General features: G+C 48.1%; 2 protein-coding genes across 5 annotated transcripts in view; one reads left to right on the forward strand and one right to left on the reverse strand.

Annotated features, from left to right (window-relative positions):
• Positions 1-23,365, reverse strand: part of LOC131591643 (keratinocyte proline-rich protein-like) — a 223,730-nt gene that overhangs the window by 197,758 nt on the left and 2,607 nt on the right. Inside the window, exons 2-4 of one of the 4 annotated variants that reach the window (XM_058862567.1) lie at positions 17,324-23,250; positions 16,416-17,165; positions 7,207-8,427 (exon numbers count right to left, since the gene is read on the reverse strand). In XM_058862567.1, the coding sequence (XP_058718550.1) occupies positions 17,107-17,165; positions 17,324-18,170 (906 nt within the window). In that variant the 5' untranslated portion in view covers positions 18,171-23,250 and the 3' untranslated portion in view covers positions 7,207-8,427; positions 16,416-17,106. Of the gene's footprint in view, positions 1-7,206; positions 8,428-16,413; positions 23,251-23,365 lie in introns of those variants that run through there. The other 3 variants (XM_058862565.1, XM_058862564.1, XM_058862566.1) reach the window with 3 other exon arrangements.
• LOC131591634 (F-BAR domain only protein 2-like) overlaps positions 1-23,365 on the forward strand; it is a 354,200-nt gene that overhangs the window by 82,826 nt on the left and 248,009 nt on the right. The window lies entirely within an intron of this gene.

The following is a 23,365-nucleotide window of genomic DNA, read 5'->3' on the forward strand; positions in this document are numbered from 1 at the left end:
TGCTCCTCATGGAAGCTGTCATCCCTCCAATTCCTGAAATCGTGCTTGCCACAGGTTGTAATTCCCAATTGTCTGGCCACTCGGAGCGGGCGATGATGGTAACATCTGCTCTAGTGTCTAGCATTCCTGGGCGCTGAATCCTTTCTCCATAACAAAACAGGCTGCAGTCCACGATGGGTTTGCTGGAGCCCACAACCTGAGTCCACATAGCGCTGGGGTTGAGGGGAACCTGATCTGGGTAGTCACTAGGAAGTAAAAAGGCCTGTGCCACGGGAGTCTGTTCCTTTAAATAATAAGGAGGGTCTATGCAGGTCAGGGAGATGGAAATTTCATCTCCAGGGTATATAGTCTGAACCTCAGGAACAGTATGAATTTGCCCTGGAGAGCTGGTTGGATCCCCAAGTATTAAGATGTTGGAGGGACTGCCTGGTGGTCCACGTTTCCCTGTGGGGATTTTGTAAATACAGTCACCCTTTATATATAAAGAGAGCCTAGTTACCAGTTGACGCCGGGTTCCCATCTGAAGCGCTCTACCTGCTGGGCTTGATATCGGGGTCCCCGTGGAGGCAGGATGGTGGGTTTGGCAGGAGGGGTGGAGCGGTGCAGCATTTGATTTGATGTCGAAGTGCGGGGCCGTTCCGCGCTCTGCTTGAAGTTTCCCGAATGCCAGTTTTGTCTGGGTAACCGTTGGTGGGCAGGTGGTTGTATAGAATGTCTCTCCGGACAGTCTTTGAAAAAATGTCCAGGCTCACCACAATTAAAACAACGACTTGTATTGGGGTCTGCAGTATAAACTCCAGATATCCCCTCTGCCACTCCCTTAGCCACTGCAAGTGCCACTGTATTCTCACTTGAGGCAGAGGAGTGTTTGGTGCAGGCTTCAACCATCTGATCTATGGTTGGTTCGGGGTCCAGTGGGAGGGCTTGCAAAACTGCTTTGCACTCCGGATTAGCATTGGCCATTGCTATTTTTACTAATAATTCCTTTTGCGCCTGAGGGCTCTCTATCTGCTTTTCAATGGCCACTTTTAACTTATCAATATACTTAATAAAAGACTCAGTTGCCCCTTGCTTAATATTGGTGAAGCACTGTGTTGGCACTTTATCATCAGGGGTGGTAAAAAGAGATATCTTGGCAGCATTAGCTATATCCTGTAAAGCTGCTTCAGGCAGATCTCGGGCCTGATCTCGGGGCTTTTGGAAATCTCCTTCTCCTGCTAATTGCTCTAAAGTAAAATTAGGTCTGTTAGCATCTTTAGCATAAACATCTGCCAATTGCTTTAAATGTTTCTTCCACTGCCTCTCCCATAACATGTACTCTGCTGGGGAGAGAAGGCAGTTCATAATATTTTTGATGTCATGCAGGACCATGACATGGGCAGAAAAGGAGGCTTCCAGCAAGTGTTTAAAAAAATGTGAACCCCTGCCATGTTCCTCGGCAGCTTTACGAAGTTCCTGCAGTTCCCTATAGTGGAGGGATTCCCATGCGGTAACTTGTGCCCCTGCCCTGTCTCTCCTCATTATTACAGGAAAGGCAAGTATTTTCTGAGACAGAGCTGAGTTCCCCGCTCTTGTGGCTTCCCTCTGCAGCTCAGCCCAGTGGTCTTCATACTCAGAATCTGAGTAAGAAGATTCACTGCTCTCATCTAGTGGAGATAGGGGGCGCTTGGTGGCAGCGCGGGGCCGGCTCGGGTGCCTAGAGTTGGCCCTTTTGTGGCTGGGTGGGGAAGCCGAGATTGCCCCACTCCGGCCGGAGCCGTCCCGACCTCCGGGGCACTGGGACCCTGGAGCGGGCACGCTGGCGCGGGCGGGGCCCCGGCACGAATGGGCGGGAGCAGGGTCCGCGACGGGGAGGGGTTTCCCGATGGATGGGGCGGGGCCCGATGCGGTTACACCCAACGACCCAATGAGGGGGAAGAGGAACAAGACGTGGCAGGAACCGAAGGGGTGAAGGCGGGAAAGTGGCCATTTTGGGCATCGAGGGCGGGAAAACAGGGGTGGGAGTGGGACAAAATGGTGGGGCTGGCCATACTGCCAGCACCATCTGTGCTAACGCTAGGAACTGGGGGGGACACAACCGGGTGTGAGGGCATGGGAGAGAGGTTAGAGGAAAGACCCAGAGCGGCATGGCCATTGCTGCCCTGGTAAGGGTAGTAAGACGGTGGGGGGGTGTCAGGGAGATGGCAGCAGCCCTGTGCCCAAGGGCAACGTCCACCCGCCGACTGGCTCTCAGATAGGGAAGAGGGTTTGGGGACACTTGGAGAGGTTGACGGGGTTGGGGGGTTCAACTGGGGACCCAAAACTCCCTTTTCTTTTTTTCCCTCTTTTTCTAATGAGAAAATAATATTTTGAAACACAGGAAAAAATTTTGCAACAGAAAAATCTCCCTTTGCTTGAACTGCATATAACTTTCTTCCCACATTATCCCAAAAAATTCCCAATTTAGCAGAATCCGAATTAATCTTAAAATGTTTAAAAACCCAATGAATAAATCTCTTTAAATCCCCTTTAGAAAACTCAAAATTTCCCACTTTTAGGGAGCTTACAACGTGGATATAAAAGTCCCTCTCAGGTGGGGTCAGCCTCAATGCAAAGGACTGGTTTCCCATCCTTTTTCACTCCCCGCCCAGCAGTAAAACAGCAAAGAAAAAGATAAAAGCCCGAAAAAACCCTTCACGGGATTGACTTACAATTTGTCTTCGGCAGATGCAGACGGGTGAACAAAAAGCTGCTGGGTGGGTGGTCACCTGGGCGGCCGGTCCTCAGGGGCTTTTCTCCTTGCCCCGGATGGTCAGCGAGGGTCCCGGACGCAGCCTCTTGGATAGCCTCTTGCTAAAACGCAAGCAAGCTTCCTCGAGGGGCGGTGGCTCGAACGGCGGCGCGCCTCGCAGCTAAAACTGCAGGCGGACGCTTCTTCAGAGCTCCTCCGAATGCCCCACATTGGGCGCCAGTTGCCACGGCAACAGAAAAGCCGGAGCACCGCGACTTCTCTAGGGAAGCAGCCTTGAAAAGGGCTGGGCCGAAGCACGTGTGAGCAGCTTTGGGCAGGCGAATGATTCTAGCTCGGCTCAGCGGCGGTGGGCAGGCGACACGGGAAGCAGGGACGAGAAAGCTGGTCCAGCGTTCCGCTAAGCACAAACCTTTATTCGGGCAGAGCTTTGGCAAAGAGAGCTAGCAACAGCTAATCTCCCGAACAGGGGAAAACCCGGGATATTTATAGGGGAGGAGAGGGGTGGGAGGGAGCCCGAGATACATGTATTGGGGTGGGACAGCAGTGGGGAACACCAATGGGGCACAACAGTTTAACATATCTAACTCAAAGATCCCTGGGAGCCATACATTGTGTCTCTCTTACAGAGGAGTATCTTGTCTCCAGGGGAGAGCCAGGATCTTGGGCTTGGTGGGCTCCTCCGCACCCACAATCGGTGACTGAGGGCTTTGATGTTCAAGTTGTTCTTCAGATCCTTCTAAATGTTAAAACAGAAGATAACTGAAAAATTGGTAGGGACACAACATCATAATAACAACATAAAATTTCTGTTGGCAACTGTCTGTGTAGTGTTCAGACACAACTGTGTCCTGACAAGTCCACTTCTGATCCATGTCTGAAGTACCAAGGCTGTGTGATGACATCTCTGTTCACTGGATCTCATGTGTTCAGAGGCACACAGTCTGGTCAGATGGACAGGTGACCTTTTTGAACCTGCCAACAAAACACAGACACTTCTCCTCTTGAAGTTAATGAATTACACTAATCAAATGCTTTTAGGGCATCAATTTCCCCTGTTTTTTTAAAAAAAAAATAAAAATGAGAAGTACTTCTGTTATAAACATCAACATCAACACAAAACCATATACACAATGAATAAGAACTTATAACAGTTAAAAATCAATTAAATAATAAACATTATTAATAACATATGTAATATAAAACTACTATTAATTACTAAAACACTGCACCAGCATCCCATAGTTAGCAAACAAACAGAAACAAAAAATCATCAGTGAAGGATTGGATAATCACCTCCGGAAATGATTCTCCAAGCCCACTTCAAAATTGATCCAGCTGTCATATTGATAGGGTCAAATTGCTGAGTCAAAAAGTGACTCAAATACTGATTTGGTACAGAAAACATCTGGATCTGTTGGCAAATATTCCGTCCATGTAAAGTCAAGGCATGGTCAGGGCCTAGGCTTTAAACTGGAAAGATGCCTCTTAACATATTTCTAAAACAAAGTTCTCAATAGTAGCAGCTATGAGATGCTTACAGCACAGCAAACTGTTAAAATGCATTTGTACAAAGCAAATGATCAGAAGCCTTAGGTACCAGACCAATTAAACCATGCAGCAGTTGGTTTAATCTGAAGCCTCTCCCATGGCAGCTGATCCTCAGCAATGGTACATTTTCTTGGAATTCTGGAAACACTGAAAAATAATAAAGCTATAACAAACAAAAACTGCAGAGATTGCAACAACCCATAGAACTCCCGATGAAGTCAAGGGTGTCACAGACTGCATTCACTTCTATCCACAAGCAGGTGTTCATCAGCGTTCTATCACAGCTGTTTCAGTTGTAGCTATCTTCCTCTCTCTAGGAAAATAACTATACTTTGCAGTTTAAACAAGTGTCTCCTATAAAACATAAAACAGTTTAAGTTAAACAATATTTAAACCTAACAATAATTATGACAAAAGGAAATAACAGAACTTAACCTTAGAAGAATATATAAGTTATACAACTTAACTTAAAAACATTCAAGCCTAAACATAATAAAACTTGACTATGCTTAATTCTATTAACACTTAATCTATATTAAATAAAAACATAACTTAATCCAATTCTGTTACTACAAAAAGGCAACTAAAAGTTTGATATATACCTTTTAAACACAATGTAACAGTAACATGGATTCACTATAAAGATTATAAAAATGTAAGAAATACATCACAATTCTATGTTATCTAGCTTTGAGAATAACTCACAATAACTGCAAATGTTACTAAAAATTCTTATTCATAATAGGAATTGTCCTAGTATATGCTTAAATTGGTTAGGATTTTAAAGTGCAGTTTTCTAGAGAAAAACCACAACAACACAGGATTTGGCAAGTTGCCATTCAGCTTTTGTAGCACTTTTCAGGAACATCAAGTCCAATTTTTAAACTAAAATCCAAAATCCAAATTGGTATATATGCAGTTATATGTGTTTTATATAAGAAAAGGACTCACATTGAAATTACCTTATTAAAATCGTGGAAAAAACAAGCAAATAGATAATATATGCTTAACTTAACTTTGTCTTGTACAGTAAAGTTCTCTTAACTAATTATTTTTTAAACCACAAATCTCTTTTGTAGATAACATTAATTGGAAGGTTTTCTTAGAAGCTGTAAATCACACCATATTTTAACCTTAAGTTCTAAAACAAATTATTGCAAGGTAACTTCTGTTAATATTCACCTTAAACACCCTTTTTTTTTTTTTTAACTTTCAAAGAATCACAATAATTTCTCTAGTAAAACTCTAAAAACTGCAACTGCATAAACTCATAATTACTTAAATCACAAAATTAACTCTAGAAGGGTATATAAAAGCATTTTAAAAAACCAATGAATCATGGCTTTTTAACAAACTGGGTATTATCCCGGTGCTTTTTCTTAGAGACGGAGCAGGGGGGGTTGGACTGCCCGCTTCTGCTGCTGCTCTCTGCTGCTGTTATCTTTCTTCACATTCTCCACATACTCTCGCAGAGAGGAAAAACGGAGAGAAAGAAAAAAACCAAAACCTCACAAAGTTAACTTTAACAAATGCAGGTTTTTTTCTCTCAATTTCTCTCTCGTTCGCCAATAGAGGAAAAAGGGCACGATTTTACAAAAGCAAGCAATGTTACACGAAAAGTCTCTCACAGCCATCTGCTAACAACGGCGACCATTGCAGCTTATCAACTTCTATAAACAGTGATGAATTTTGAACTAGATACCATATAGTTCGCGATTTTTTGGCTATTTTGTCTCTCTTTGAATCTGTCTGAGCCACCTGTTTCTGCTCAGCTGTTTCTGTAATTGTTCAGAGTGGCCTTGGAACTTTTCTTGCACTGCCTCTGCCCCCAGGGTGCCTTTGTTCTCTGCGCACACCTCAGTGCTCCCCCATGTCCCCCTGGTTCGGGTAGAAACCAGTCGAAATTTGGCTTCTTTTCTTCCAGGGTAGTAAAGTTGGAACTTAAATAAGATTGTAGTGTTAAAAGTGACTCCAAAAGTGAAGCAAATAGTTCCGGATGTATCACATCCTGCCGTAACTGAACAGATTCTGTTCGTTGTTTCAGTGTTTGCTGTGGAATTTCTTTCTTATTATTTTCTTCTCTCTGACTCTGCCTCCCTCTTTCCATGGGCAGCATAGATAGGAGTGCTTGCCCAGCAGTTGGAGGTAAAGGCATCTGCCGCTGTGATGCAGGTAGAATTACGGGGCTCACAGCCTCAGCATATCTCGCTTTTCTGTTTTTTAAGGTATTAATTACAATCTGCCAAGTTCAACCGAGAGACACAGTGTCCTTGCTCTTTTCCGTGATTGCCGTTTCCCATATCAGAGCCCTTAAATCCATCCGTTCCTTCACTGCAAAGAGCAGTGGGAGCACTGCAAAATGCCCATGACAATTAGCCCGTATAATGAGCATATCCAGGTCTTTTTCCCGGGCTGCTTCGCCTCGTTTAACGAGAATGCTAAGAAGCAGTTTTTTCGCTGCCGCAAATTCCACATCCATGCTAGCGGCAAACGACAGGGGGGGAAGGTTGCGACCCCTCTACAACGCCCCCGCCCCTCGGACTCCCCCAGCGACTCGCCCCCCTTTATTCGCAGGCTGCCTATCTGGTACTGATCCAAGGCAGCATCTTTCTGCGCTCATATCCGCTCTACCAACCTCGGTCCAAGGCTCCGTCTCACCGTGCGTGGACCCACCGAAGCCCCCCTACCCGCAGGGTGTCCCGTTCTAAGCGCCAAATACTGAGAGACCATCACCTATTCACCACTCTTCACAGAAGTAAATGTGAACGCTGTTTATTTCTATCTTTAGCACACCTTTTATAGGGTTCTACAGGTTTTGCGGGCTAAGCAAATTACCATTGGCTAATACACACAGGTTTACATTTTTTCTCCTGTACACAAGGATATTGTTTTGCTTTACTCTCTCTTCTGCAGGAAGGTTTCAAGGACTTTACCTTTAATATCACGACTTATTTCAAAGGCTGGTTTGTGCAGACAGGCCTTTACTAATATATAAAATATATCAACAAACCCCCAACACATTGGAAGACCTGGGTGAGAGAGAAGGCTCTTGCTTCCAAGCTGCAGCAGCCTGTCTTTGGAGGACTGCACCCCCTGGAAGAGAGACCCATGTTGAAGCAGTTTTGGGAGGACTGCTGCTCATGAGATTGAAACCATGCTGGAGAAGTTCACAGAGAACTGTCTCCCGTGGGAAGGGACCCCACAGCTGTCGCTAGTGAACACGAAGTATGAAGCGAGGGTTCTTATCGCAAACAGCCGAGTGTTGCTGCTGAAGATGAATAGATCACACGGACACAGGTCGAGGTGTGGTGAAAGGAAGAGCGCATTTATTTCTCCTCCCAGGATTTATAGGCTTCTGACCACGGCCAGGGATTGGATGGTCAGGATAACACTTTCCCAACCGCACTGGCCGTGAGAGATGTCCATCACAAGACGTGTATCAGAAAGAATGTACACATCTCTATGTTTACAGTTACTGTCCTGGGAAAGTCTTTAGAAAACTATGTTAGCAAGCTCAGAAGCTGAGTTTTCAGGGCGACATCTCACCCTTTTTGGTTTAACAAAAAGTAAAGGAAAAAGAAAAATGAACAAAGAAACTAGCAGCATTATAAACAATCAAAAGGATAAATAATAGGAAAATACAATACTTCATACAATCAGAAGGCTGTAATTTCAGGGTGATATGTCACCCTTTCGTTATTACAAAAAAAACCCCAAAAAACCAGAAAAACAACAAAACTCAAAAAATAAATGAAACAAATATCCAACATCAACACCTGCTTGTGGATGGGCCATCGGGGTGAGCACGCACGTCATCTGCATCTGAGTCCTCATCCATTGGCCCACCCATCCGATGACTTCCAATTTGGTCACGGCCTCCAGCCTGCTCGCCGGTTGAATGCTGCCTCTGCAGCTGCAGGTCAGCTGATTCGCAAAGCGCAGAAAAGACTCGTCATCTCGCTGGACAATAGTCACAAAAGGCTCCTTGGGGCCGGCCAATTCTAAGGTCCGCATCAACACCACCATGCCGGTCTCCTTACACTGCTCAAATACAAGAGGGTCAAGGTTAACCTGCCTATTATCATCAGCAAAGCCATCCTTACCCAGCAGAGCATCAGAGCCGATCAGCCACCTGGGATCCTGTCGTTCTAATTGGGAACGGCGGAAAGAACGACACGGACTCTCAAAGGAGTCAGAACAGGAGAGAATCTCTTAGTTTATTGCTCCAGGCCTGTTTTATAGACAGATACGTGGAAAGTACAGAAAGGAAACTCTTATTGGTTAGTAAACTACTACATCACCATCATTGGTCAGTGGGGCTCACCATCCCCCTGACCTTCTCCTGCAAGGAAAACAAGGAGAGCAAAACAACACCTGCAAGACTGTTTTGTTTCCCTGAGGATTGTTTTAATTCTTTCTCATGTTTTTCCCAGGCTACTTTCTCAGGCAAGCCTGAGGAGTTATGCGGCCTGTAATTTGTACAGGCACTCTGATTCAGATTTAGCATCCATAATTCACCCCTTTTGTTAAAAAAAAATAAAATAAAAGGGCAGTGTTTGTCACGTCCTGCTGGGCCCTTGCAGGAGAGAGAACAAACACAGCACAAGAGGTTTATTTTAACAGAACTTGGAATGGATGCTGATTTAGAATCTTGACTTAGGTTTTGATGTTTAAGGATTGTTCTCCTTGCAAGGATCTGATGGCTGACTCTAACAGAACCGGTTCAGTGAACTAACACACACGCACACACAACAAAAACCATTGTTAGTCTGTTCCAACTGACGGTCTAACTTGTCGACAAGTAAGAATGTTCAGTCTCTGCTTGTAGAAGGACCATCTGAGTGATGATCGGTATCTTGGTCATCATCTGAGGGTCGCCTGTTGATTGCTTTCTGCCTTTGGTGTCGCAGATCAGGGCGGACGCACCTTGCGGGTACCCACCGTACCCCAGTGTCTGTGGAAACGCATGCATACCCGCGACCCCAAGCGATGAGTTCACACGGGCCTTGCCACTTGTTGGTGGTTAGGTCTTTCACCCAGACTTTCGCTCGGGGCACGTGCACCTCGCCTGAGGACTGCAATGAAAGAAAATGATTCAAAATGACAGGGTTATCAGAATTTTTTTGCACTGTGAGGTGATTGATTGTATACAAGGCTTTCTCCAGCCGGCTGTGTGGAGTTTCTCCAACCATCCCCGTTTTTTGTTTTTCTAGAACACGTTTTAGGGTACCATGAGCGCGTTCGACAATAGCCTGCCCAGTGGGAGAATGTGGAATACCGAATGTGTGTGAAACTCCCCATAACTGTAAAAATCGTCGTGTCTTCTGTGAGGTGTAGGCAGGGCCATTGTCCGTTTTCACAGAAGAAGGTATGCCCAAGACTGCAAATGCAATTTTCCAATGGGCAATAACATCACGACCTTTTTCCCCGGTGTGAGCAGATGCCCACATAGCAGATGAAAAGGTGTCAACAGACACATGCACATACTTAAGTCTGCCAAATTCCGCAATGTGAGTGACATCTGTCTGCCAAAGCTGTGGGGCTTTCAACCCTCTGGGGTTCACCCCCGCTGGCAGAGGTGCTGCAAGTCCATGACAGTCAGCACAAGAACTGACAATGTCACGAGCTTCAGTCGGTGTCAGGTGAAACTGTTTTTGCAAAGTATGTGCACTTTGGTGGAAAAAATCATGCGATGCCTTGGCTTGTGCAATTTTGTCAGGCTGAGGTGCTACCCATGCAGGGTTAGCTAACCTATCAGCCCTGGCATTACCTTCTGCTATGAAACCTGGTAGATTGGTATGACTCCGAATATGCAGGATATAATATGGGTGAACTCGAGCTTGGATTACACACCACAAAGACTTCAGCAGCTGAAATAGATGCTCATTATCAACTTCTTTCAGGAGCACACAATCTAAACGCTTAGCAAGATCTGCTACATAAGCAGAATCAGTAACTAGATTCAATGGTACCTGAGAAAACCGCTGGAATGCCATGGTCGCAGCCCTTAGTTCGACTAACTGGGCTGAGCCTGACTCATGGCCTTCCAGCACTTGCCACTCAGACTCATCCTTCCATGTAACAATGGCTTTTCCCGTCCTTCCTGAACCATCAGTGAAGACGGTGGGTCCCTGCACCGGCACCTGACCACTCTTTTGTCGAAAGGACAATTCAGCTGACCCTGCTAATTGCAACAGTTTGTGGCTGGGCAGATGATAAGCAACCTGCCCTAAAAAGTTTTGCAGCGCACTCTGTAAGGAGGCACTGTTAGTCAGACTCCATTCAAATTCCTCCCGCCGTACTGGGAGGATAATTTTCCCAGGGTCGGCTGCCATCAGCTGCAAACACCGTTGACGGCATTTAATTATCAATTGAACAACCAATTCAAATACCGTGGGCGCCGTCTTTTTCGGTTGATGGGGCAGAAAAATCCATTCCAAAATGTGCAAAGGATCAGACCATTGTTCACTCCATTGGCCAATGATACCTGTAGGATGAGACTCTGGACAAGTAATAAAAACAGTGATATCAATGGATGGATCCACCCGGTAAACCTGCCGAGCAGAAACAGCCTGTTGAACATCCTCCAGCGCTCGCTGCGCTTCAGGAGTCAGCTCCCGAGGGGAGTTCAGATCAGGGTCCCCCTTCAAAAGATTGAACAATGGGGACAACTGTGCCGTGGTCAGCCCTAAGTAAGGACGCAACCACGTGATGATACCCATCAATTTTTGGGCATCATTCAGAGTTTTGATAGAATCCACAAATTGCACCTCTTGATGGCAAATGGTTCGATCTAAGATTTTGACCCCTAGATATTTCCAAGGAGGATGCTGCTGAACCTTTTCCGGAGCTACCTGCAGGCCATGAGAACGCAGAGCTCCGAACAGCTGGGGCTGTATCCTCAGCAGCTCATCCTGGGTGGATGCTGCCACCAGGATGTCATCCATGTAATGATAACAATAAGCTTCAGGAAACTGCTCACGGACTCCTGATAAGGCCTGAGCCACATATCACTGACAAATAGTCGGGCTGTTCTTGCAGCCCTGTGGCAAAACCTTCCATTGATACCTCTGCACGGGTTCAGCGTTGTTGATCGCAGGCACTGTGAAAGCAAACTTGCATTTGTCCTCAGAATGCAATGGAATAGTAAAAAAACAATCCTTTAGATCAAGGATCAGGATTTTCCACCCCGTGGGAAGCATGGTAGGTGACGGCATGCCAGGCTGCAGTGCCCCCATGCTTTCCATGACTGCATTGATCTTGCGGAGATCCTGCAACAATCTCCATTTCCCAGACTTTTTCCTGATCACAAAAACGGGACTGTTCCAGGGACTAGTGGAAGGTTCAATGTGTCCCTGCTGTAACTGTTCTTGGACTAATTCACGAAGGGCAACCAATTTCTCCTTAGCCAGGGGCCACTGGTTTTCCCAGATGGGTTTGGTCACCAGCCACCGCAAAGGCAGCGTGGAAAACTGTGTGCCCTTCGTCACAGTGGCCCCTATCAAAAATGTGTCCCCATCCGCACTCCCCATGCTGCCAAGACATCCCGCCCCCAGAGGTTAAGTGGAGCTGCAGTGACATAAGGCCGGACCGTAGCTGTTTGCCCTTCTGGGTTTTTGATCAGCACGGGCCGCTGGCTCACAAATGTCTGCGTGGTACCTCCCAGTCCCTCAATGGCCGAACCCATAGGAGTCAAGGGCCAGGACGGAGGCCACGCAGAGAAGGAGACGATCGTCACATCTGCCCCGGTGTCGATGAGACCTCGAAGCTGAATTTGCAGCGGGCTGGCAGTCGGCAGACTCAGGGTGCACGTCATTTGAGGACGCTGAGTAGAGATACAGGCGGACCAAAGGACTTGGGGCAATCCGGTAGATCCAAAGCCACCATCCCCACGGGTCCGATCAGCAGTCCTAGGAACACAGGACTTAAAAGGCACAAGTTGAGTAATGCGAGTCTTCTCAGGGATGGTAACAGGGGGGGAAGGAGTAGAAACCAGGGCACAAATCTGTCCCATAAAGTCAGCATCAATGACTCCCGGGTGTACAAAAATTCCTTGTAGGGTCGCACTAGATCTTCCCACAAGCAGTGCACTCAAACCGTGACCCAGAGGACCAAAAGCATCCAGGGGAACCTTATACACATGACTAGAATCTAATGTAACTGTTGTTGCGGTGTATACATCCACTCCTGCCGCCCCCTGGGTGCTGCCTCTAAGCTGGCTGAGTAGGCCTGAGGGGGGGCTGTGCCCTGGGAACTCACTTGTGTCAGAGCGCAGGTCCCCTGTGCGCTCCTGTACACGTTTCCCGAATCCCCCAAAGGCTGACCATTGGCATGATATCTAGATCTACATTGATCAGCAAAATGACCTGGCTTGTGACATCTAGCACACAAGAACTTCCCTTTCCCTTTATTATTCTGCTGCACCTGCCGAGCCTTGCCCGGAGCATTCTTTTGCTTCCTGGAACCACCCTGGCAGCCTGGTTGTTTTGATGCTAGAGCTGCTGCCAGAGCAGACATTTTGTGCCCCACAGAGCCCACCTTGGCACAGGCTCGGACCATTTCTGGTATGGAGGGGTCCCCTGGAAGAGCTTCTATGATCTTCCTACAGTCCTCATTAGCATTATCCCTTGCCAGCTGTTTACACAAGAGCTGTCTCAGGTTATCATCTTCAACCTGCTTCTCCAAGGCTGCAGCAATTTTTTCAACAAAGGGTAAGAAAGGTTCCTTTAGACCCTGAGTAATCGTTACATATCGTGCCCTGGGAGCAGCCGCTTCTATAGTTTTTAGCAATGCTCCCATACCAATCTTCTGCCCTTGCTCAAGGACTCTGATGTCCCAACGGGCCTGGAGGTCAGGATTGGAAAAGTCACCAATACCCATAAGGGCCTCTACTTTGACCCCCTGTCTGGGATCGTGTGCAGGCAGACGCGCATTCCTGTCTGCAGCCCTTTGAGCCATCTGCCTCCAATTGTCTTCAAAAACTTTAAACTGCACAGGCTGGAACAAGACTTGAGCCAGGTGCCTAATATCAAACAGAGCAAGCACATCAGTGTCTAACACCCTAATAATCTGCATAACCTCGGGAGATCCGAGCCCGTATTGTGCCACCTTACTCTGTATATCCTGCACCACTCTCCATGCTATCACATTATGCTTGTCGGCCTGTCCCGTATTCGGGGCGGCCTTAAACACAGGGAAGGCTTGGGCCGCCCCTTGGGGCGCCCCTTGGACGTCCCGTCCCAGCCGGACCCAGTCATCAGGAGCCGAAGCGGTTTCCAGTCCACCCGCCGTCTCCCCCGCTCCAGCCCCTACGGTGTTAAAAATCCTGGTCCCGGGTGTCCCCAGCCTCTCGAGCAACTCCCAATCCCCCACTTCCAAAGCTTGCTGTTTCACCACGTCCCAAAAATTCCCCCGATGCATCGGAGACACGGTCACCGGACAGGGTGGGGATGGGCCGAGATGGTCCCAGGGCGGGCTCGCTGCCGGGTCGTTGCGGGCACCAGAAGAGGTGGACGGGCCGGCCACGTCAGGCGGTGCAGATCTTCGCTCGGAGGCCAAAGCAGGTACAACAGCAGAACAGCCGCACCGGGCTCGAGGGAGTGGCGGCGCCGGCCCCGGCACGGGCCCCGCCGAAGGCAGCGGGGGGGGGGAAGCCCCCGCTGCCGCCGCGGCAGAGCAGCCACAGTGAGTCTGGGGGAGGGGCAGCGCCGGCCCTGGCACGGGCCCCGCCGAAGGCAGCGGGGGGGCGGGAGAAGCACCCGCCGCCGCTGGCTGCAGAGCCCGCAGCGGCGGTCCTAGGGGGGGGGGTTTCTGGCGCGCAGCCCGCCTCCGCCCGCGGCCCAAATCTTCCGGGGACCCGGGCCGCTCCGAGGAAGCGCTACGCCACTCATCCACAGTCTCATCTTCCACCCCGGCCTCACTGTCCTCAGACTGGCTCCGTTCCAGTGCCTTAAAAAGCGCCCCCCAGGTGACTGCCAGGCTGCTCACACTGGTATCCCCATCAGTCAGTTCAGACCATAGACGGTCTCCTACCGACAGCCAAACCTCAAGATCAAAGGCATTATCCATAGTCACAGCAAAACCCTGCTCTTTTATCCACTGAAATAAGGCACGCATGGCATCTTCAGAAACACAGAGTCCCATACGGGGCAGGGCATCCTGCCAAGCGAGGTAGGCAAGCTGTTCATCAGCTGAATTACAGTTCCCCATTATGAGAACTTTATCTTGGTGGCTCCGCGAATGTAATTATACAAACGCTATCGGCTTGGACCCGGGATTTCAAGCTCTGCTTCACCAAGATAGGCCGTTCCAAGCCCGCTCTCTGGCAGGCTCCACTATCCCGTTGGTTAGAAACCAGCTTCCTCTTGGGAAGCCCGGGAGAATTCCACTTTCCCCTCTAGGGGGAAGGGATGGTGTTTTTCCCGCTCGCTGCTTACCCTCAGGGGTTCAGCGTCACGTCGGTTGTTTTCTGACCTCAGGGGTCAGTAGATACAGTTCACGTCGGGTTACAAGACCTCGGAGGGTCGGTTCATCCTCACGCGGGGTCACCAGATGTCGTTCTAATTGGGAACGGCGGAAAGAACGACACGGACTCTCAAAGGAGTCAGAACAGGAGAGAATCTCTTAGTTTATTGCTCCAGGCCTGTTTTATAGACAGATACGTGGAAAGTACAGAAAGGAAACTCTTATTGGTTAGTAAACTACTACATCACCATCATTGGTCAGTGGGGCTCACCATCCCCCTGACCTTCTCCTGCAAGGAAAACAAGGAGAGCAAAACAACACCTGTATCATGGGTTAACTTCACCTTTAAAACCGAGTGAAAAAAAAGAGGAAGTTGAAGCTACTGGTGACTGATGGGAGTTTTTCTTCTTGACCAATTATCAGTCATTTCAAGAATTGACAGCAGATCTGACCATTAAAAAGTGAATTCAACTTGTAAACACTCCCTTAAGAAGTACACTCAGAGCTGTCTCGTTCTCTTTTTGTTTCCGGCTCTGGAGAGGTAACAAGCTCCGTCTTGGCTTTTCCCCCCCCCTCCCAGGCCCGGGACAAGGCCGCAGGGAGGGGGGGGAGGAGAGAAAAGCAGTTTAGCAGTTTTGTTTAGTTTTCAAAGTCTGTTGCTAGACTGAAACCGGACACTATGAACTTTTGTAGCTTTCTTCTTTTAACTCCTTTATTACCTAGATAAACAACAGATTACTCCTTTTTCTTAGAACAGACAGAGAAAGAGAGACAATTAACATATAAGACATCATAAACCTACCAAAAACAGTGAAGAAAAGAGTTAAGTTTAAATAAGAAAGAGAGAAAAAGAAGATGCTTGTTGCTGAAAAGTCTTTCTGTTGCAGCTATGGAGATGGACAGTAGTTTAAAGACTCCTTTAATTCATGGCTAGAGTATGGGAGGAATAGAGTATTCAAAGTGTGGACTTTAAAGAAAAGAAAAATGATTATGATCCTGTGAGTTGCTGGAACTTGCGAGTGAAGTGAAGATTTTAAAGCCTTAAAGGAGCCAGAGAGATGGCTGTTTTCCAGGAGGGCTCACAGGGACAACTGAAAAAGATTTCTGCTTTGAATCACTTATCCTTAAAAATAGCATCCCTAGATTCAATTTGACCCATTGCACACCTCAGAGTGGTGTGAGATGGGAGGAGTGGACTCTAGAAACTCCATGGATTAGCAGAAAGAGACTTCTGTTTCTCTACGGGGACTGATGAAAAGACTCTAAAATTGAAACTGTTTTTGACCACCAAGATTGTAAAACTTTTTTTTGTCTCTATGTTGTTATGTGTACAAAGAAATGATCAAGTAGTGAAAAGTAAAAGGGTTCTCTGAAAGTTTATTTGGGTATTTTTATTTTAGTAGTTTGTTAATAAACTGTCTTTATTCCTTTTAAGTTTTAAGCCTGTTTTGCTCTTATTTTAATCCATATCTCTAGCAAAAAATAAATACGTTTTTATTACTAGCTTGAAACCACGACAACCTGCAAGACTGTTTTGTTTCCCTGAGGATTGTTTTAATTCTTTCTCATGTTTTTCCCAGGCTACTTTCTCAGGCAAGCCTGAGGAGCTATGCGGCCTGTAATTTGTACAGGCACTCTGATTCAGATTTAGCATCCATAGGATCCCGCTGACCCAAGGCAGTATTCTGCTGTACCACTTGACAAGCTATCTCAGCTCATAACCCCTCAAAAATGCCGTACTCCACCGGCTGAAAGACAACATGGGCTATATTCCAAATGTCATAAGGTACCAGTACACCTCCCACAATGCCCCGAAGAGCCTGCATAACCTCATTCAACCCAAGGCCGTGTTTTTCAGCTGTCTCGCGGAGATCTGTCAAAGCCTTCCAGGATAACGGCTGATGAGTCCTCTGAGTCCCATCCTGAAGCACAGGAAATGCCTGATATCTCCCCGGAGGAGCAGCCTCACTTGCCGCTTCCCGTCTCGAAGAGTGCCCCGAGACAGGACCAGGCACCGGGCTGGAAGACCCCACAACAGCATCCGGCGCCACAGCCACCGTAACACCAGTGGAGTCCGAGGATCCATCCTCACCATCTAGGGGGCTGTCATCAACCTCATCAACCTTAGCCCTCACAGTGCCCCAAAAGACCTTCGGACGCCTCGGCCGTACAGTCATCTGGCCGGGAGGCAAGGTCCACCGGGTAGCCAAAGAAGCTCTAGCAGCCCGGGACCCTTTCCCCGTGGAGGCCACCGGCTTTGTCCCCACGGTATCACCACCTGAACCAATGGTAAACAGTGCAGGACCTCGGTCCGCCCTGGCCACTGGAGGCGACGGGGGGGGGGGCTGCCTCCAGCTGCAGGCTCAGGCGATGCCCGAGAACGCGAGGCGGGGCGAGGTGAAGCTGGTGCAACGCGACCCGCCTCCAGCGCGGGGGGGGAACGCGGCGCCGGAAGGGGCACAGCCAGTGGAGACGCAGCACCGTCCCACTCCACCGCCAGGGGCCGTCCCAGGCTCGCAGGAGGAGAAACCCGCACCCCGGAGCTGGCAGCCGGCCCGGTGTCCGCACAACGCACTGCACCCGTCCCCACGCTGCACAAATCCGATGCGGGAGGGACAACACTCGGAAGAGCCCCTAACAACATCCCGTCGGGAGCACAAAAACCAGGAGATCGTACCAGACAGCCCCCCTTCGGAGCGGTGTGTGCATGCGCGACCACAGAGCCCAGGCTTGCCCCATCCCCCACAGTGGGATACGACACAGCCCAGCCACAGCGGGGACAGGGGACAGTCCCTGACATCACCCCCAGGGGCGGCGCCGCCCCCTGCTGAGGCGGCTCCCCATCGGCCTGTGCCGGGAGAGCACACCAAGGAGGCGACCCCACCCCAGCCCGACACCTCCAGGGTGCCGGACGCGGCGGAGTTACATCCCCCCGTTCCGTGGTGCCTCTGACAGCCCGCCAGCCGGAATCCATCCTTGCCCCAGACCAACACCGCCGGGGTGCCAGGCGAGGCGAGGCCACATCCACCAGCTCCGCATCACCGGGGCAGAGGGAAAGCTCTGCCTCGCTCCCACAACTGGAATAAGAGTCACCTCTCTCATCCAGATCAGAGAGAGTGGCCACAGAACTCGCAGAAGAGGATGAGTGACTACACAAAACGTGGACGCACTGCCACCAAATCCCCAGCAACCAGACCAGCCGGGGCTCATAATCGAGCAGCAGAGCCTCGAGCAGGGAATCTCCTAAAGCATCCCAAGCCGACTTCGAAAACATGGCCTCAACCACAGGGAAAAAACCCTCATGTCTCCCATACTCACACAATCGCTGAAAGTCAGCATTTGAAACGGCAATCCCCCTCTGATCAAACACCGCACGCCATATTTCCGTAACCAGGCCCTCCATAGGAGAGAGCCCAAAAAGAGCCATAGCCACAGGCTAGATAGTACCGTGTAACCGTCACCTGCAACACACGTCGGAGGTTCACCAGATGTTGCCGCTGAAGATGAATAGATCACACGGACACAGGTCGAGGTGTGGTGAAAGGAAGAGAGCATTTATTTTTCCTCCCAGGATTTATAGGCTTCTGACCACGGCCAGGGATTGGATGGTCAGGATAACACTTTCTCACTGCACTGGCCATGATAGATGCCCGTCACAAGATGTGTAACAGAAAGAATGTACACATATCTATGTTTACAGTTACTGTCCTGGGAAAGTCTTTAGAAAACTATGTTAGCAAGCTCAGAAGCTGAGTTTTCAGGGCGACAGCCGAGGTTTATTTTCAGGAGGCTAAAAGCCTTGATTTCAGGGTTTTCAACCCTTATTATAAGGTGTTCCGATACAGGTTAACCTGATTGGTACAAGGAACAATGCCTCTATCGTCCCCTTGGTGGGACAAGAGAAAAACACTCTCAGAACATCTGTTTCATTGTTTTGGGAACCAAAATCTTATTTACACAACAGTCCTTGAGAGAGAAAGAGTTTCCCAAAAGACTTTTCCTTGGGAAACAAATCAGCCACTGAGAGCCTAAAACTCAAGTTCAAAAAATCATGTCCACATCTCACCCTTTTTTTCTATAAAAAAAGAAAAAAAAGAAAAATGAGAAAGATGCTTAACGCCTGCTCATAGAGGGATCGTTCGAGTGATCACTCGCATCTTCTGCATCTGCGTCATCACTCGAAGGTTCCTCCACTTGATGACCTTCATTCTGGTCACGGCCTGTGGTTTGCCTGTTATCTCGGTGCTGCCTTAGCGATTGCAGGTCAGGACAGACGCACTTTGTAGGTACCCAGTGCACCCCAGTATTTGTGGATACACATGCATACCCACAACCCGAAGCAATAAGTTCAAACAGGCCTTCCCACTGTTCGGTGGTTAAATTTCGCACCCAAACTTTCACTCAGGGCTGATGTGTCTTGCCCAAAGCCTGCAATGAAAGGTGATGGTTCAAGATAACGGTTATTTGAATTCTGCTGCACCTTGAGGTGATTTATCGTGTACAAAGCTTTTGCCAATTGACTATTCGGGATTTCACCCTGCATTCCCTGGGTTTTTTTTTAAGAACCTGGTTCAGAGTACCATGAGCACATTCAACAATAGCTTGACCAGTTGGGAGAATGCGGAATTCCGAATTTGTGTGGAACACCCCACATCTGCATAAACTGCCGCACTTTCTGTGAGGTGTAAGCAGGGCCATTATCAGTCTTCACAATAGAAGGTATCCCTAACAGAGCAAAAGCCTGCCTCCAATAGGCAATGACATCGCAAGTTTTTTCTCCAGTGTGAGCAGAAGCCCACATGGCAGAGGAGAAAATGTCAATAGACACATGCACATACTTGACCCTGCCAAATTCAGCAATTTGGGTAACATCCATTTGCCAAATTTCCAAGGCCTTGAGACCTCTAAGGTTTACTCCTGCTGGTAAAGGTGGAGCAAGTGTGTGACAGTCATCACAGGAATTGACAGTGTCACTAGCCTCAGTTGGAGTCAACTGAAACTGCTTTTGCAATGTATGTGCATTTTGATGAAAAAATTCATGCAATGCTCTGGCCTGTGCTAGTACATCAGGCTGAGGTGCTACCCATGCAGGGTTAGCCCACTTGTCAGCCCTGGCATTACCTTCTGCTATGAAACCTGGCAGATTGGTATAGCTTGTAACTTGCTCTTGAACTAAATCTGGAAGGGTGACTACATTTTGTTCCAGGAGGGACCACTGGGTTTCCCAGATGAGTTTGTCCCCCTGTCCACATAAAGGAGGCATGGGGTACTGTGAGCCCTTTGTCACAGTGGCCCCTATCAAAAATCCGTCCTGATCTGAACCTTCCAAGCTGCCAGTATATCCCACCCTCACAGGTTAGCAATAGCTGTGGTGACATAAGTCCGAACCATAGCAGACTGTCCCTCTGAGTTTGTGATCAGCACAGGCTGCTGGCTGATGAAGCATTGTGCTGTTCCACCCAATCCAGCAACAGGTGACTCCACAAGATCCAGAGGCCGCTTTGGAGGCCACGCAGAGAAGGACAGGATGGTTACATCAGCACCCGTGTTGATCAGACCTTGTAGGTGGATCTCTGGCGGGGTGGCTTCAGGGAGGCACAGGGTACACCACATCTCAGGCTGTTTGTCAGTCAAGGTTGCAGTCCAGTGCACCTGAGGTGGTCCAGTCGATCCAAAACAACCGTCCCGACACTGGTTTGCAGCCCTGGAAACTGAAGACTTGAAAGGCACAAGTTGAGCAATGCATGTTTTCTCAGGGATAGTGACAGGAGGATTCGGGGTGGACACCATAGCACAAATCTGTCCCAAATAATCAGCATCAATAAGTCCCAGATGCGCAATGATACCCTGAAGGGTAACATTTGACCTTCCCATTGGGAGAGCACTCTTACCCTCCCCCAGGGGTCCAAAGGCATCCAAAGGAACTCTATGCACTTCACAGGAGTTCAAGACTACTGCTGCTGCTGTGCAGACATCAAGTCCAGCTGAGCCACGGGTGCTGGCCACAAGCCGGCTGAGCAAACCTGCATCAGCACTGGGAACTGGGGAAAGGCTTATGTCTTCACGCATTTCCCCTTCACGCTCAGCTTTGCGTTTCCCAGATTTGGCAAAGGCTGGCCTTTAGCATCTAGTTTGCTGTGCAAGCCTCTGCAACGTGGTTTGGCTTTCCACACCAACTACACAGAAACAAGGGAATTTTCCCTTTCTGCTTCTGTTTCCCCTGCTTTTTGGTGGCTTGTGCTGTCACCTGTTTCTCCTGCTTACCCTTTGGCCCTTTTGAGGATGCTGTTAAGGCAGTAGCCAAGGCAGCCATCTTATAATCTGTGGTGCCTATATTAGCACAAGCCTGAACCATCTCTAGTAAGGATGGATCACCTGGGAGGGCCTCTATCACCCTCCTGCAGTCATCATTGACATTGCTTCTTGCAAGCTGTTTGACCAGTAGCTTTCTCAAGTCAGAATCATCCACCTGCTTCTCCAAAGATGCAGAGTTTTTCAACAAACTGCATATAATGTTCTTTAGCTCCTTGGACTATAGTGACGAACCTCTGTTTTGGAGCTGATAACTCTATGGTTTTAATCAGAGCTGCAATGCCTGTCTTCTGGCACTGATCCAGCATTTGTAGGTGGAAGGTAACCTGGAAATCGGGATCAGAAAAATTTCCAACCCCTGTCAACAGATCACTTCCAACCTCATACCTAGGGTCATGGTGAGACAACTGACTATTACATCCAGCTACTTTCATGGCCAATTCCAATTGGACTCCCAATTGGCTTCAAAGACTTCAAACTGGACAGGCTGAAATAACACCTGAGCAAGGTGCTTAATATATGGTACTAGTGGCTCAGAGTTAATAACATGGATCATCTGCATTACCTCCTGAGAACCTAGACCATATTTAGCCACCTTGTCTCTAATGTCCAACACAGCTTTGAAGGATATAACCAGATGTGTGTTAGGCTGCCCTGTGTGAGGATTTCCCTTAACCACAGGAAAAGCCTGAAGACCTTGCAAGGTCTCAGCATCTCTTTGATCCTACCCCATAGACATCTGTCGTGGTTTTAAACCAGTAAGTAAAAAAAATTACTTATTTTTTGCTGTGAGATATGGATTAGAACAAGAGCAAAACAGGCTTAAAACTTAAAAGGAATAAAGAAAGTTTATTAACAAACTATAATAATAAGAACACCAGAATAAACTTCCAGAAAACCCTTTTTATCTCCTACTATTCACCATTCTCTTGTTCACATGACAACAGAGACAAAAAACTTTGGAACTTTGGTGTTTAAAAACAGTCCCAATTCCTGCTAGAGTCTTTTCATCAGTCTTTGTAGAGAAACAGAAGTCTCTTTCTGTTAATCTATGGAGTTTCTCACAAGAAAACTACTTCTGTTATAGTTTCCTATTGCCTTGATGTCAGCTGCCCAGAACTGCTGTTATCAGAGCTCACTCCTCCCATTTCACATCACTCTGAGGTGTGTATGGGCCATGAGTCTACGGATGTCATTTTAAGGATGAGTTATTCAAAGGCAAAAGTCTTCTTCATTTGTCTCTGTGAGCTCTACTAGAAAACAGTTTTCTCATTGCCTCTCAAGGCTTCAAATCTTCCAGCACTTCACTGTATTACAATTATTCTACTTTTTACTCAAAATTTACACTTTGAACACTCTATTCCTCCCCATACTCTGTCATGAATTAAAGGAGTCTTTTTAAACCACTATTGTCTATCTCCATAGCTTTAACAGAAAGATATTTCAGCTGTAAAGCATCTCCTTATTCTCTCTTTCCTTACTGTCTCTGACAGTCCATAAAGTCTCTTTACATGTTGATCACTCTCTTTTTCTCTCTCTGGATAAAAGGATTAATCTGCAAGTCTCAGCTGGGTAATGAAAAGTTTAAAATCTTGCTCAGGCTTTGTAGATGGTTCTGTGACTTCTGCCGGTGCAGGAGCTGGAGCCGTCTGCGATAGAAAATTCCCCATGGCTGCTCTGGAGAGTGTAGTTGCTGTTTCGGCCCGCTGCAGGTCCAGAGTTTTTTCTCCTTCTTTACTCGGCAGTCTCCGGTGAACTCCGTCACTGCAGCCGAGCCAGGAACCGGCCCGGCCCGGCCAGAGCTCGGGACAAGCCCCCTGCAGGCCTCATCTCCCGGCCGGGAGAGGCGGCAGGCCCAGCCCAGCCCCCGCCCGGCCGCATGGCCAGGTAGAGAACGGGAGGCCAGCCGGAGGTCTGTCACCTTTCACAGCCAGGAAACAAAGAGGCTAAAAGTGCCTTGACTTTACATCTTAAGGTAGGGTTCACAAGTTGATCCCACTTTTCAATGGTCAACACTGCTGTCAATTCCCAGTAATGACTGATAATTGGTTAGGAGAAAAGACTCCCATCAGTCCCCAGCAACTTCAACTCCCTTAGCTCTCAAAGCCACCTTAAAGGTAAAATCACTCCATGACAACATCACAGGAGCAGAGACAGGCATCTGGCTGGAGTTTGCCTCTCCTGTACCAGATTGTCTGTTTGTTATAAATGCAAAGGCAAATTTGGGATAAAATCAAAAAGAGAAATTTATTAATAAACAGCAAAGAATAACAAGGAGAGAAAAAAACCACAATAAAAATGGTCAGCGCA

Source organism: Poecile atricapillus, chromosome W (assembly GCF_030490865.1).
Source record: "Poecile atricapillus isolate bPoeAtr1 chromosome W, bPoeAtr1.hap1, whole genome shotgun sequence".
NCBI classification, from domain to species: domain Eukaryota; kingdom Metazoa; phylum Chordata; class Aves; order Passeriformes; family Paridae; genus Poecile; species Poecile atricapillus.